This window comes from Cricetulus griseus, chromosome 7, assembly GCF_003668045.3.
Source record: "Cricetulus griseus strain 17A/GY chromosome 7, alternate assembly CriGri-PICRH-1.0, whole genome shotgun sequence".
Classification (NCBI taxonomy): Eukaryota; Metazoa; Chordata; class Mammalia; order Rodentia; family Cricetidae; genus Cricetulus; species Cricetulus griseus.
The window spans coordinates 10,993,511-11,007,335 of record NC_048600.1 but is presented as its reverse complement, the minus strand read 5'-3'; the positions used below and the strand labels follow the sequence as shown (position 1 = coordinate 11,007,335).

The 13,825-nt window shown below is 42.5% G+C and overlaps 1 protein-coding gene across 1 annotated transcript in view; it reads right to left on the bottom strand.

Annotated features, from left to right (window-relative positions):
• The window catches only part of Alk (ALK receptor tyrosine kinase), a 688,619-nt gene extending 675,047 nt beyond the window's left edge, over positions 1–13,572 (bottom strand). Inside the window, exon 1 of the mRNA XM_027424412.2 lies at positions 12,891–13,572. Coding sequence (XP_027280213.2) covers positions 12,891–13,572 — 682 coding nt within the window. The remainder of the gene's footprint in view (positions 1–12,890) is intronic.
• Between the last annotated feature and the right edge of the window lie 253 nt (positions 13,573–13,825).

Sequence of the window (13,825 nt, the reverse complement as noted above, 5' to 3'; positions counted from 1 at the left end):
AACAACCGATAGAGAATGGGTGGGGTCAGAAGAGGGAAGGAATGAAGGAAAAGACGAGAGGGGGAGGGAGGAAAGAAGGAAAGGAGGGAGGAAGGAAGGAAGGAAGGAAGGAAGCAAACCTACCAGGAAACTATAGCAGAAAACTTTCTACAACAGCTCACATAAAGTTGATGTTGAGGTTCAAGGGAAAATGACACACATGGGCCCATAGTGGGTAGCAATATTTGAAAGGATTAGGACATGTGACTTTTGGAGTAAGAGTGGCTTTGTTGAAGGAAGTGTGTTACTAGGAGTGGGTTTTGAGGTTTCAGAAGCTCAAGTCAGGCCCAGTCTCTCTCTCTTCCTGTTGCCTGATGATCTAGATGTAGAACTCTCAGCTCCTTCTCCAGCACCAGGTCTGTCCAAGTTCCTCCATGGTCCCCACCATGATGATAATGGACTAAACCTCTGAACTGTAAGCCAGCCCCAGTTAAATCTTTACCTTCATTAAAGTTGCTGGGTCATGATGTCTCTTTTCCGCAATAGAAACCCTAATTAAGACACTTGGGAAAGGCTTGAGTTCTCAAAAACCAACACACAGACCTCACCACACCTGGAGCATTTGTTACAGAATTACAAAACATCAATTTTAAGTCTAAATTACCCATAAAACAAAGGCTTAAATAAACTACCTTGTAAAAGCTTGATGATCATCTTTGCTAGAATCAGATTGATGGGCAAGAAAATAAACTGTCGAAAACACTTCAACAGTCTTTAAAGGAAAACAGAAAAATCCCCAAGTTCAACAATGTACTATTCACAATGAACAAAACCCAGTCAAAATTGTCAGATATTTAAAGACAGGAAATGTGACCTACAACAGAGGGAAACAGGGTCAGCATGAACTGACATAGAAATATAGAACCAATACAATTAGGAGACAGAACTTCAAAACAGCTATAATAAATATGCTCAAGGATATAGCAAAGCATAAGCATGAAGGGGAAAGAAATAAAAAAAATCAAAGATATAGAGCTGGGAAAAATAAAGTATCTCCAGTACTGAGTGGATTGACTTAATCAGCTGATCAAATACTATCAAACACCAGAGGGTAAACTCTAAGACAGAAAAGAAAGCTACCTAGACAGCAGAGAAATGAGACTGGGAAAATAATCTTAGATTCCCCCACGTAATGTAGCAACATATTATACTGTGCAACAAGATTATAATTGGATTCCTAAAATGTAGAAACAGGAAAAATATTAGAAAAAAGTTCCAAATGTGAGCTTGGAATTGTGTTTCACACTTACAATCCCAGATACTCAGGAGGCTGAGGCAGGAGGATCACAAATCCAAATCTTGCTTGGAATACAGAGAAAGTTCAAGGTAACTTGATAACTTGTGGGCCCTATCTCAAACTAAAAAGCAATGATAAATGGGGGCTGTGGATATAGCTCAGTGCTAGAATGTTCCACAGTACTTAAAATAAAATTTTTAAAAAGATACATTTCCCAATTTAATGAAAAATGTAAACCTCCAGATCCAAGTCTCTCAATAAACCCCAAACAGTAAAAACATCCAGCCACATTATTAAGCAAATTGCTGACATACCACCATAAAATAAGAACTCCCAAGGAAACCAGAGGGTGGAGGAGACATAACAGGATACATGGGCTAAAGAGTCTCTCGCTTCTCCTCAGAAACTATGTATAACAAATAACAATAGAACAGCAACACTGAAGTATCCTCAGCCCAAACATATTCAGTGAAGGTCATCATCAGAAATGAAAGAACATCAAAGACACTTTCAGAAAACAAAAGCCATGAAGATTTAAATAAGGACTAACACACATTAAATATTAAAAAACAGAAGGAAAACATAATAGGTATAAGCTCTCAACAAATACAGCCAAGGTGGCACAAACCCACTAAACTATTTATCCAGGTTTTTACAACCCAAAACTGAAGGAAAGCATATAAAAAGCAACTGTTATGGGCTCTGAAAAGTAAATAAAAAAAGGATTACTGAAGAAGAAAGTCAAGCCCTGGACAGGTAACATACTTGGAGGTAAGCTTCCTTTTCATTTCTCTTCTCTTACATCTGTGAGCCAAATGCATGCCCCTAAAGAGCTGTGATGGTGACAGCATGGAGTTAAAACACTCATAGAAATCCTTTCCCCTGTCCAGGAGACCAAGGAAATAGGACATGTCACCCAAGGGCATGAAGAGAAATCTCCATTTCCTTCCTCCCTCCCTCGTTGCCCCCCCCCCCCGCGTGTGTTTTGTGTTGTGTGTGTGTGTGTGTGTGTGTGTGTGTGTTGTGTGTGTGCTGTGTGTGTTCTCCTCTCTTTTTCTTCTAATTTCATGATAGTGAGTGCCCAGCAGGGTCAGCCCAGCTGAGATGTTAAAAGCTAAAACTCCAATAGAAACAAGCCAGGGTCCCCTCCAGGCCAAGGAGAACAGAGGAATCCCTGTTGTCTCTCTTCAAAGGCCAATGGCAACCTTTACTGCAGTGCAACACAAGCAAGACTCTGGATTTAAGGAGAATTATTGAGAATGCTTGTAAATGTGCTAATTCTGAATGGACCAGTCTCTGGCTTCCATTCCCTCCAAGTGGCAACTCTAGGAACAGACTCAAAGAAACTGTTTTTAGAAGAGGGCTAAGGTTCCACACCCATCTCAGGAAAACAACCCAATGTTCTGAGTCTCTGGGATAAATTCAGGCCTGTAATACCAGTGGGACTCAATGGTGATAGAACCACTTTGAAAACAAGTTGGCAAATCCGTTCTTATAAAATTGAACATATATTTACCAACAACTCTGCAATTGATGGGAAAGAACTGTCAGCATACAGCAACAACATCACCTGTACATAAAATATTCCTGATGGTTGTATTCATGGAAGTGTCAGACAGGAGATGTCCATGTAGTAATGACTGGGATAAACCCATGAGTATATGCTCATACAATGGAATAGTATACAGTACTAAAAAGAAACAAGCCATTAATACATAAAAAGGCATATAATAAGATAAAAACTTTAAAGTGAAAGAAGATGAACTCCACAGAGATAGGCTGCGTGCTTCATCCATAGGAACCTCTGGAATACAATAAACTACTGATTACAGAAATCAAATCAGAACTTTCTTCAAGCAGAAAGTATACAAAACCACTTGCAAAAGCAGAGGTTGGGAGGTAGGGACAGATCTGGTAGGAATTAAGGGGAGGGATTGAGGGTAAAATAGAGTAAATTTACATGCTATAAAATTCTCAAATAATAATTTTTTTATTTTAAAAACTGGTCTCCCAAGACCTTTAATGATTAAAAATGTTATAGATCCTAATTAGGATGGTGATTGCATGTGTGTGTTTCTCAAACAAATTAAACTGCACAGTTAAAGGAGGCACATTTGTATATGTGACTTACACTTCAATATAGCTAGAGATATCATTATTATATACTGTCACCCTAGATTTAGAGATCAGAACCCTTCTAGGACAGAAACAATCCCAAGTTCCTTCACCCTGCTCTGCTCATAGCCCACGTCAGTCATCACTTTGCCCTTTTCCTGTGTCTAGGCTTCTCTGTGGCCAGAAAGGGATTCCTGACCCATTTTCCTGGTTTGCCTCTTGCATACCACTCTCTCAATTTCTTCACTCATGTTCCTCTCATTCTCAGCCATTTTTGTCTTTCTTTCTTCTTGTAAATGTAGTCATACTTGTATCCAACTTTTTCTATCTCCTCTACAATATTATTTTGTTTTAGCAGACTTGACTCTAAAAACCAAAGAATCTTTAAAATTATCTACTGATGGATGGTTTGTTTTATTTGTTAATGTTCTAGGCATAAGAATTTTAGTCAAAGCTACTTTATAAGTGGAGTTATTTATTGAAATGGTTACATGACGGACATGATCTTTAGCTGTTGTTACCTCCGTGAGCTAATAGCATCCCCTTTAAAGGGTTCCCTTTCCTACTCCAGGAAGCATCTTTGAAACATGCACTGTGACCATGGAGAGAAGAACTAAAACCAAGAGCTGGAGAAAGGACTAAGGTTTGTTTGATACACACTCTGTATGGGCCCTTTTCTACAGGCTTTGCATCATGAAATTCTCACAATAATTCTGGCAGTGGCTATTGTTTTTCTCAGTTTACAGATAAAAGATTAAAGCACAGAGAGAGGAAAATAAATATCATTGGCCCAGTGATACGGCAGATCTTCTACCCCAGATCTGTGATATATTCTACATTTGACTTGTGATAGATTGCTTGATACCTGAGTCTCCTGCAGAGACAGCACCTTGGGAGGGAAAAATAAATAACATGTTCATTCACAGGAATACAACACAACAATTAAAAAAAAAAGAACATTGTGACCAGATGTGGAAGCATATCTCTGTAACACCAGCACTCAGGAGGCTGAAGCAGGAAAGTCACAAGCTAAATGTCAGCCTAGACTACATAGTGAGTTATGGGACAGCTTGGTATACAGTGAAACTCTATCTCAAAAAACAAACCAAAAAAAGTGGAGGAGGAGGAGGAGGAGTAGAAGAAGGCAAAAGCAAAGGAAGACATTTTTAACAATATAGGTGAATCTCACAAAAATCATATTCAGTAAAAGAAGGCAGACACAAAAAATGACGTAGTTCATCTCAGATTCTTTTTCCATTATAAGATGCTATAGCAACAGCAACTTAATGGAGAAAGGGTTTGTTTTGCCCACACTTCTAGGTGCATCCATCATTAGGAAGTTGGGGTGGCAGGGGCTGGAAGCAGCTGTTCACACTGCATCCACAATCACGAAGCAGTTCTCATTACATATGGTTGTGTATGTACATATGGATGGATGAAGGCATGTTATTGCTCAGCTCACTTTCTCCATTTTATAAAGTCCAAGATCCCCTGCATTGGTTCTGACCACAATTAAGATGGGACTCTGACATTAATTAATATAATATAGAAAATCTCATATACACATGCCAAGAGGACCATCTCCCCAGGGGATTCTATAGACTGTCAAGTGGCCACTTAACACTAACCATCATATGTGGCATGAGTCCATTTGCATAAAGTTCAATAGCCACAACCAGTTGATGCTGTATGGATTAGAAAAAAAAAGTGATTACTTTGGATAGAAAGTAGGTATTGGTTGAAATAGGATCTGAGAGAACGTTTTTGATGTTAGGAATTTTCTGTCTTTAACAAAGCAGTTATTCAAATGTCAATTATCAAACTCTACACAAGATTTATACTCTCAAACTTTTTTGCATTCCTGTGTTTTTTAAAAAATCACTTTCTATTATTTAAATGAAGAGTCTTGCATCTTCTATCACACAATAAAGTTTGGAAGCTGGGAGGACTTCAATACGGGGCCATTGTTTTGAGAAACCCTGGGGAGGGGACACAGGACTTCTGCAAGGATGTAAGGGTGGCATGCTGAGGACTGAACCCAAACCTGACTCAGAATCTGACACCTTGCACTGCTGTTCCTAATGTCAGGGCTTGGTTGAAAGCATGATTAGAAAAAGTAGGAACTTGGCATTTAAAAATATCTGGGGCTGGAAAGATGGCTCAGAGGTTAAGAGCACTGGCTGCTCTACCAGAGGTCCTGACTTCAATTCCCAGCAACCACATGGTGTCACAACCATATGTAATGAGAACTGGTGCCCTCTTCTGGCATGCAGGCACACATGCAGGTAGAACCGGTATACACGATAAATACATCTTTTAAAAAAAATCTGATAGTTACATTTTCCTAGTGCCTTTCATATAGACATTATAATTCTATTTGGAATGGTCCACACAGGTCATCTCATTCAATGCTCATAATGACTCCATGAGGTAATGGAGACCTCATGATAACTTCCCTAAAGACCCGAAGGATCAGCAATCTTAAAGAAATTGTACAGGACTTCAAATTTAATAACTAGTGAATACCATAACAGGTATTCTAGGTTCTCTGGCTTCTATTGGAGAATTCTCTCCACCACAGAACACTAACTTTAATTATGTAGGCTGATAATGTGGAAGTCTACAAAAGAGCCCTGTCCATGCCTACCTTCATGAACCCATATTCCAATGAATACTGAAGGGAGAAAAGGAAAAGAAGAGTCGGTGTATTAAATTTTACCCTTCTAGTTTCCTCTGGCTAGCTGCCTGAATCCCTTAAGCTTGCCTGCATTTTCTGTGTCCTCTGAGCTCACACTATTTTCACTTGTGTCTTTAGCTTTTCCTTTACTCTGAGGGATTCCAGCCACCTACCTCCATACACCTGTTGTTACTCAGTCAGGAAGGCAGGGTGGAAGGGCAAAGACTTAATTAGACAAGTGTTTGGGTGGATCTGTCCTAAGGGAGATTTCCTGTCCCATCCCGCAATCTCAGGCTTTCTAAAATATGTACAATATATCACCCAGTGAATCTGATAGAATTTCCCTGGGTGAGGACCCATGCTCAGAACAGCCAGCTGGAAAAGCAATTTTAAAAACTGTGAAGGGGGAAAATGGTTTTGAGAAATCCAGCTAACCAAAGGAGTTCCTGAGGGGTACCACCCAGCCCCTTCATGGCCTCATCGTCAAGCCAACATTGTACTTCAGTTCATCTCTATTAGTGATCTCTCATCACGACAAAAGCAACTTAGGGAAGGGAGGGGTCCATTGTAGCTTGTAGCTCACAGTTTGAGGGTGTGGTCCATCAGAGCAGGGAAGCCTTGGCCACAGAAGCTTGGGGTAGCTGGTTCTATCCACAGTCAGGAAATAAAGATCACATGCATGGGCATCTTTTGAAGGTGATGACTCAGCATGACTTGAAGAAACCAACAGCCACCAGATATCACATGGCTACTGAATGGCCCTTTTAAAGCGGTAGTGCTTCCCTGGGGAAGCCTGCCTGAGCCCCTGGGTTATAGGCACCGATGGGATCACAAAGGTTTAGCTGCTTTGGTGTATTCAGGTCTAGTAACCAATTGGTTCATTTTATCTCTCTCCATGCACTCCACTCATCTTGAGGAAGATGAGGCAGACAATGGAAGGGAAGAGCACAACTCCTGATAATCAGAATAAAAGAGATACATAAAACCAGGTCCTTCACTCCTCTGGACATAACACGGCATGAGCTGGACAGCTGACTCTCCAGTAAGGGACATCTGCATCAGGAAACTGCTGTTCTGTGTGATCACAGTCTTGCTCATCCCTAGGACTGATTTCATGATTTCTTAAACTTAAGGCCAAGTCTCTTCTGTAGAACAAATAATCAGACTGTGAATGTGCTTGGACTGAATCCAAGGTCAAAAAGACATCTAAAAGGTCACATGTTGCTGCAAATGAAGTACACCCCACACCTTTATCTTCCCTCTCTTCTAAAGGGACAGAGTTTGGGTGGGACAACAGTAACTACTATGATGGCCCCTCTTTTCTAGTTCCTTGTCTCTCTTTGAAGTCAGAAGTTTGTGACAGGAGAACCCACAGTGTCACCAGGGTCATCTCACGTGGCCACACATACTGATCACATGGCTCTAAGTGGCACCATTCAGATGAACAAAACTGCATGTGGATCCCTCAGAGTTGCAGATCACCCGACACTGAAGTGATACTGCTATGAGAAAAACCTGTGAATCATATTGACGGAATACTCTACAATTTATCAGCCATGATGCTAAGGATTCACATGTATCATCCAATTTAATCTCTATAGTAATACCCTGAATTGTCACCTCCTACCTTTAGAATCACATAGGAACTATCGCCATTGCCCTCCTTCTGTAATGGATGAAAGTGGGTTTCAGATTTTCAAGAACTTTTCTAAGAAATGGCTACTGACCACCAAATACTGACTGCATGGACTTCAGAAAGCAAAATGTGCCGATCCACTTGTCTTTCTAGTTTATAACATGCGTCTTGAGATGATTTCTCGATTTGAAGACAAGATGTATGGTTCCAGTCAGCACCTAGTACAGTATCTAACATCTACAACTTCTCACCATGTGGATTAAAGTTTCCAGGCCTAATGCTTTGTACTTACATGACCTTGAAAGTGTGTTATCAAGCATTTGGATTCCAATTAGTCCATTCACATAATATAGGAGTTACTTTTCCTGCCTACTGTACAATTAATAAAAAATAACAATAACCATGAAAGTGATTTGTGAATTGTAAAGTTTCATACAACTAGAACCAAATATTAACAACTGTAATAATGGAAGGAGAACTGTCCTTTACCAGGCTGAACAAATTCCCATAAAATGAGGTCACCAGTAAGTAACCTTTAAAAATGGTAGAGCAATGGGAATTTCTGCCAATGCAATTCTCTTCCTATACATGCAGGCCAGTAACTCCTGTCCTTCAACAGACCAACATCCTTGTAAACATACTCACTATTAAAGATAGTGTTCTGTCTGTACCCACATATGAACCTCTCATGATGAGTATTCTCTCTCCCTCCCTCCACCCCCCATTGTAATTTGAACATTGTTCAAATATTCATTTGAGGGGCTGGAGAGATGGCTCAGCAGCTCTTCCAGAGGCCCAGGGTTCAATTCTCAGAATCAAGCTCACAACAGTCTGTTAACTCCAGCCCCAGGGAATTCTTTATCTGGCCCCTGTGTGTGCATGGTAAATAGACACACATGCAGGTAAAACATCCACACACATAAAATTAAATAGTTTTTAATCCATTGGAACCATCTCAAAGAATTTTGAAGTAGCCAGTAGGGGTTTACTCAACCTAGAACTGATCATCTTTTTAAAACCCTGGTCACCTTCCACCAATGACTCACCCCACTCCCTGACATACACCTATGGATATGCCTTGCACACATAATCCTGTAGTAAATGTGCCTTCCCCCAGTAGACCACAAGACTATAGCCTAGAGAAAAACTTTAATGTGGGAATTGAGGGAAAAAACAAACAAACCTAGTAATTTCATTTTTATTTACACACAATTTTAAAGATACTCCAGCAATTCTTTGTTCCCCTAGAAACACCAGTGCTCAAAAGGCTCCCAGGAATGAGATCCTGAAAGATCATGGTTCCTGCCCCCCAGCCCTGCTGCCTACTGTGGCTTCTCAACATCAGAACTTATTAATTACAAATGATGTGGCTTGTCTGATCCACATCTCATCTGACTCCCTGCTTGGTCCCTTGGGATTCTATTCCATAGTCAGAGGAATATCTATTTCAGAAAATAAGATTTTTAGATATGTAACTTGGCATTTTCTTCTGGAAGTCCCAACCTATTACTTCTAAAGGATACACTAAATAACTCCTGATCCTCACTGACAGTCACTCTCTTCAGAGATTTGTAGATTGTTACCATGGCTTTCCCTTCATCGCCATTTAGCCCAGCCATATATATTTAATTCTTTTCATCTTTCATCATAAATCAGTCCCTTCAGCTCTTAAATCAGCTCTCTGCTCTTCTCTGGACTGGTTCCAATTCTCCCAATTCACCTCAAATAACTGATATCCCTTCTGGGAGCTCCAATTTTCTTTGCATCTTCCTTTACTCTCTCTCTCTCTCTCTCTCTCTCTCTCTCTCTCTCTCTCTCTCTCTCTCTCTCTCTCTCTGCCCCTTTCAGAAGTTAAATGAGAAGGGATGGGCAATATGTGAGGTCAAGGGTCAGGTGTGCTGCATTGCATCCATCTTCTCTAAATTGCCCACATTTCTCTGTGGTACCTATAATGTCTCGAGCTGTACATCTTCTTTCCTGAAGTGGGTATGGGAACAGTCTAGGAAACAGACTCTTGTATCACACAGTACTCTCTAGAATCTGGTTGTGAGATTACAGAAGTGTATCTCAAAGCACCTACAAGTCAGGATATGAGCCAGAGCTGTGGGTAATGTGCTAGCATCCAGGCTGACTTCTTTGGGAGCTTCGGGCTGTTCTGGATAGTACATCACCATTCACAGAATCTCAGTGACTGCCTCTCTGAATGGGTTCTCCCAGGAACTGCTTCAGGCTTTGAAGCATTGATCCCATTTATGAATTCACAGTAATCCACAAAGAAAAACCGAAAACATGCCATTCATTACAAAGACTCTCAAAAAATCCTTTTGTCCTTTCAGACAGCCCCAGACACAAGCAATAGAATGATTTAACTTTGTTCTTACTGGGTTTTTTTTTCCATTTTATCACCTCCCTAGACAAGGTCCTGTTCAAGTTTAGGAAACCATCTTCTGTCTATGACAAATGGATTCCTGAAGAACACTGACTACAAGGGGTGGCAGAACAACTCCCCCCCAAACACAGATCCAACAGCACCATTGCTCCCCTCTAGGCAGGACCACAGGCTCTTTGGTCAGGAAGAAAGAAACTGAGTTTGTCCATTTTCTTTGTGCTAAATTGAAGATCCTATGTCACAAAAGAGCAAATGTCTCATTCTATAAATAAGAGCCAATAGAAAAAGAGTAAATTCATCCATCTCATCCAACATGTGAAGTAGAAAAACCAACCCCAGTGGCAGACTGTAAGCCAGAATTTCCATACAAAATGATGAATGGAGCCACAATGATGTGTGCTGCCCCCAACACAGAATGCTGTGTGTTGCAACAGGATAGCACTTTCCACTCCATGGAAAGGTCTGCAGTGGAGCCTGCATCTGGGGGAAGGCAGTGAAGTGAGACAAGAGGCTAGTCCTGTGTGGCTAGCTGCCTAACATATGTTCTCAGAGACAAGAGAGGCCATCCTGTTCAAGTGTGAGCACAAGGCCTGAAGTGCTTTTGAATAAGCTGTCTGTCTCTCTGGAGGTCACAGGGAGCTCATCCAGTTACACTTAGTGTCTTATTTGATCCCATCAATAACCATTTGATCCCAATCTTGCCTAAAATGCTTGGCCAAAATTTCTAGCCTTTTAATGGCAGACTCCTGGCTCTTTCTGAAGCCAGCATTTCTATATGTGTCAAAGGATACATAAGGGTTGGCCCAGCTGCCAAATGGACTGCACTCCTGGGACAGAGCTTGGATGTTCACTGCTTTCCTGCAGCCAGTAGCAGAACAGCTATTGAGAGACACCCCTTTCTACATGAAACTTCCCCTAAGCATGGTTTGATTTCACATGGGGCTCAACTACAGCAGTATGTTCTTCAAATGCATTATGTGAGACATCCACTGATAGTTTCTTTGCAGCCTGTCTATAGTTGGCAGGTTCAGGGCTGGAAAATAACCCCTTTGCCAGCCATCAACATGTGATAACAGTTGATACAGATGGTTGGGGCTTATGGTCATATCACAAGAAGTGATGCAGAAGCTCCAGCAATGCTCAAAGACATGAAAGTGAATGAAAATTTGTCTTTCCAGAGAGTCATTTGTACATTCATTACAGAAGCATCGGACACTAAAAGAGAATGTTGCATATATAAACCACAGAAGCCACAATGCCATTACAGGCCAGATGTTCTTTACAAAAGTCTCCTTAGTGGGACAACAGTTTCATTCTCTCATTTCACTGAAGGCACTGCCAAGCTCATCAGACCCTGCCTTTCACTAGGCACAATATAAACCCCAGCACTGATCATAAAGGGTTGTTTTAAGTGTTACCGATGTCACCAATGCCAGTGCTGAGATACAGACCCACACTCTGATTTCCTTGAGGACCGCATGCCAGTAGTTTCTATGCAATGACAGGGACCCTCAGCTTCTTGGTAGCTCTGCTACGAGAGAGCACTGAGTGTAGTGGAAGTGGTGTGTGTGTGTGTGCAAGCATGGGAGAAATTGTACCTCCACAATGGGCGCCATTCAATGCTTTCCATCCAATTAATACTAAATATTAGTAACCAGTGGAGCATAAGAACTTCATTTATTTCTGATGATGAGAATGATAGAAAAGAAGCTAGTTTTGCTCAATGGAATCAGTGTGGGCTTCTTTAAAAAAAAACACAATTTCTCTTTCTGTGACTTTTCTCATCATTTACATTGAATATTTCATTCATTCACAAGTCCTTCCCCCATGGTCCTATGAGAAAAACATTCATTCAAAACCACCTGGTTTGCCATTCAAAAGACACTAGTGAAAGAGTTAGAAGTGTGTGCTTGCACACACAGCCTTAACTTGATGAATGTGGGAGTAAACAAAACAGAAACCTCATTCCAGGAGCCTCCAGCAGTGAAATCAGCCCGCCAGAGACTGTCATCTAGAGCAGCTGCTACATACATGCAGGATAAGACTCCCAGGGAAAACAAAGGGGGTGGGGGAGAAAAGCAATAGACAATTATTGCTTCTCTCCCAAATCAAGGCAACTTCAACCATTTTTATTCCTTTCTCCACAAATCTCCTGCCTCTTGTTCCTTAGTTCCCCTGGGATTTTGCCAGGACATGTGAGAAGAGTGACAGGCTGATAGTGCAAAACAGACGGGGGTTGGGGGATTCTGGTATGGCAGAATGAATAATTAAGGAGGAGGGAACCTCTGGGCTAGCCAGTACTGGGGTGGAGGGCCAGGGTTGGGAGGCTGGTTGAGACTCAAGATAAAGAGGAATTCTATATTCTCTGGGAAACTCTACCCACATTCCCCAAATTGGTGGTGGCCTAAAAGAGGAACAAGAGTTCAAAAGAGAGGGCAACAGTTTGAGGCCTTGTTAGAACTTGGAATTTAGGAGTTATGGGAGCATTTCAACCATTCTCAGAGACAAGGAAGGAGGACATCCAATTACGATACAATTGGGTCATGTCTAAGTCGGTGGGAGGCATTCTATCAACACTGAAACTTTTCTCCCAACTTGATTGCTAAAGAAGAAAAACCGATATATTGGGAAGTGATTATGCTCAAGCTCATAGAAAAGAAAAAAAAAAAAAAAAGCCACGGGTCTAATTTCAAGAATGATGAAAAAAGTCTAAGAAGGGTATGGGTTAGTTAATAGTGGCTCCAAGTTGGTGTAACTAAAATGCAAATCCCAACACACTCTGGTGGGAGCTGCTCACCGGTACCAAAGATCTGGAAGAGAAGGCGGGGCTGGGACGCTCGGATCGCAGTGGATAGCCTTCCCTCCCTGCCCACTTCCGATGCCTTCTTCTCAGGCATCAGGCGGATCCTCAGCCGCCCTTCGCCGTGGTGAATCCACCAACTGAACAGCTCGCTGAGGTTGAACTGGAGTATTCCCACAGCCGTTGCCTCCTCTGGGGGTCCAATGCAGCCTTCAAGGATCGCCTCTTCACCCAGCTCCAGCACTAGCTGTTTGGCACGCCTGAGCTTGCGCACAGAGCCTCCCTTCAGCACCCTGGACAGCGTAGAACCCACCTCGGGACTGGGCGAACTGGCTGCGTCTGCCCAGGAGACCCCAGGCGGCGGCCCCAGAAGCCTGAGCAGAGGAGCGCAGTCCAGAGCCAGTGATCCCCGTGCCTCCAGCCCACTAGCCCCGGGCTCCGAGGGGGACGGCGGCTGTGGCAGCAGCAGGTCTCGGGCATAGACGCGGAAGAGAGAGGGAACCACGAAGTCCACCGCCAGACTCTTCCTCTGCAGACGCGAGTAACTGAGTGGCTCCCGGGGCTGCAGAGGCGGCCCTGCGGCCAGGAAACCCGAGCGCTGATCCGTTGCAGCTCCGGAGTCCGAGGCTGCTGCCAAAAGCAGCAGCGACAACAGCCACAGGAGTCCAAGGGCTCCCATCCCGCTGGAAGGCTAGAGTTTATACTAGTGTCCCTTCCCTCGCTGGCCCAGCCTAGCCCTTCACTCTCTCCACCACAGGAAGGGGTTCCAAACAGTCCTTGATCCTGAACAGCCCCTTTCTCTTGATCTCAGGGATTGTGAGTGGGCTCAATTCTTCTGCTTTCCCCCAAGTAAGCAAGTAGGCAAGAAGCGTTCTTAGCAAAACCGATCTGGAAGTCAGGGACGAGTCCGGAGACCGTGAGACACGCTGGAG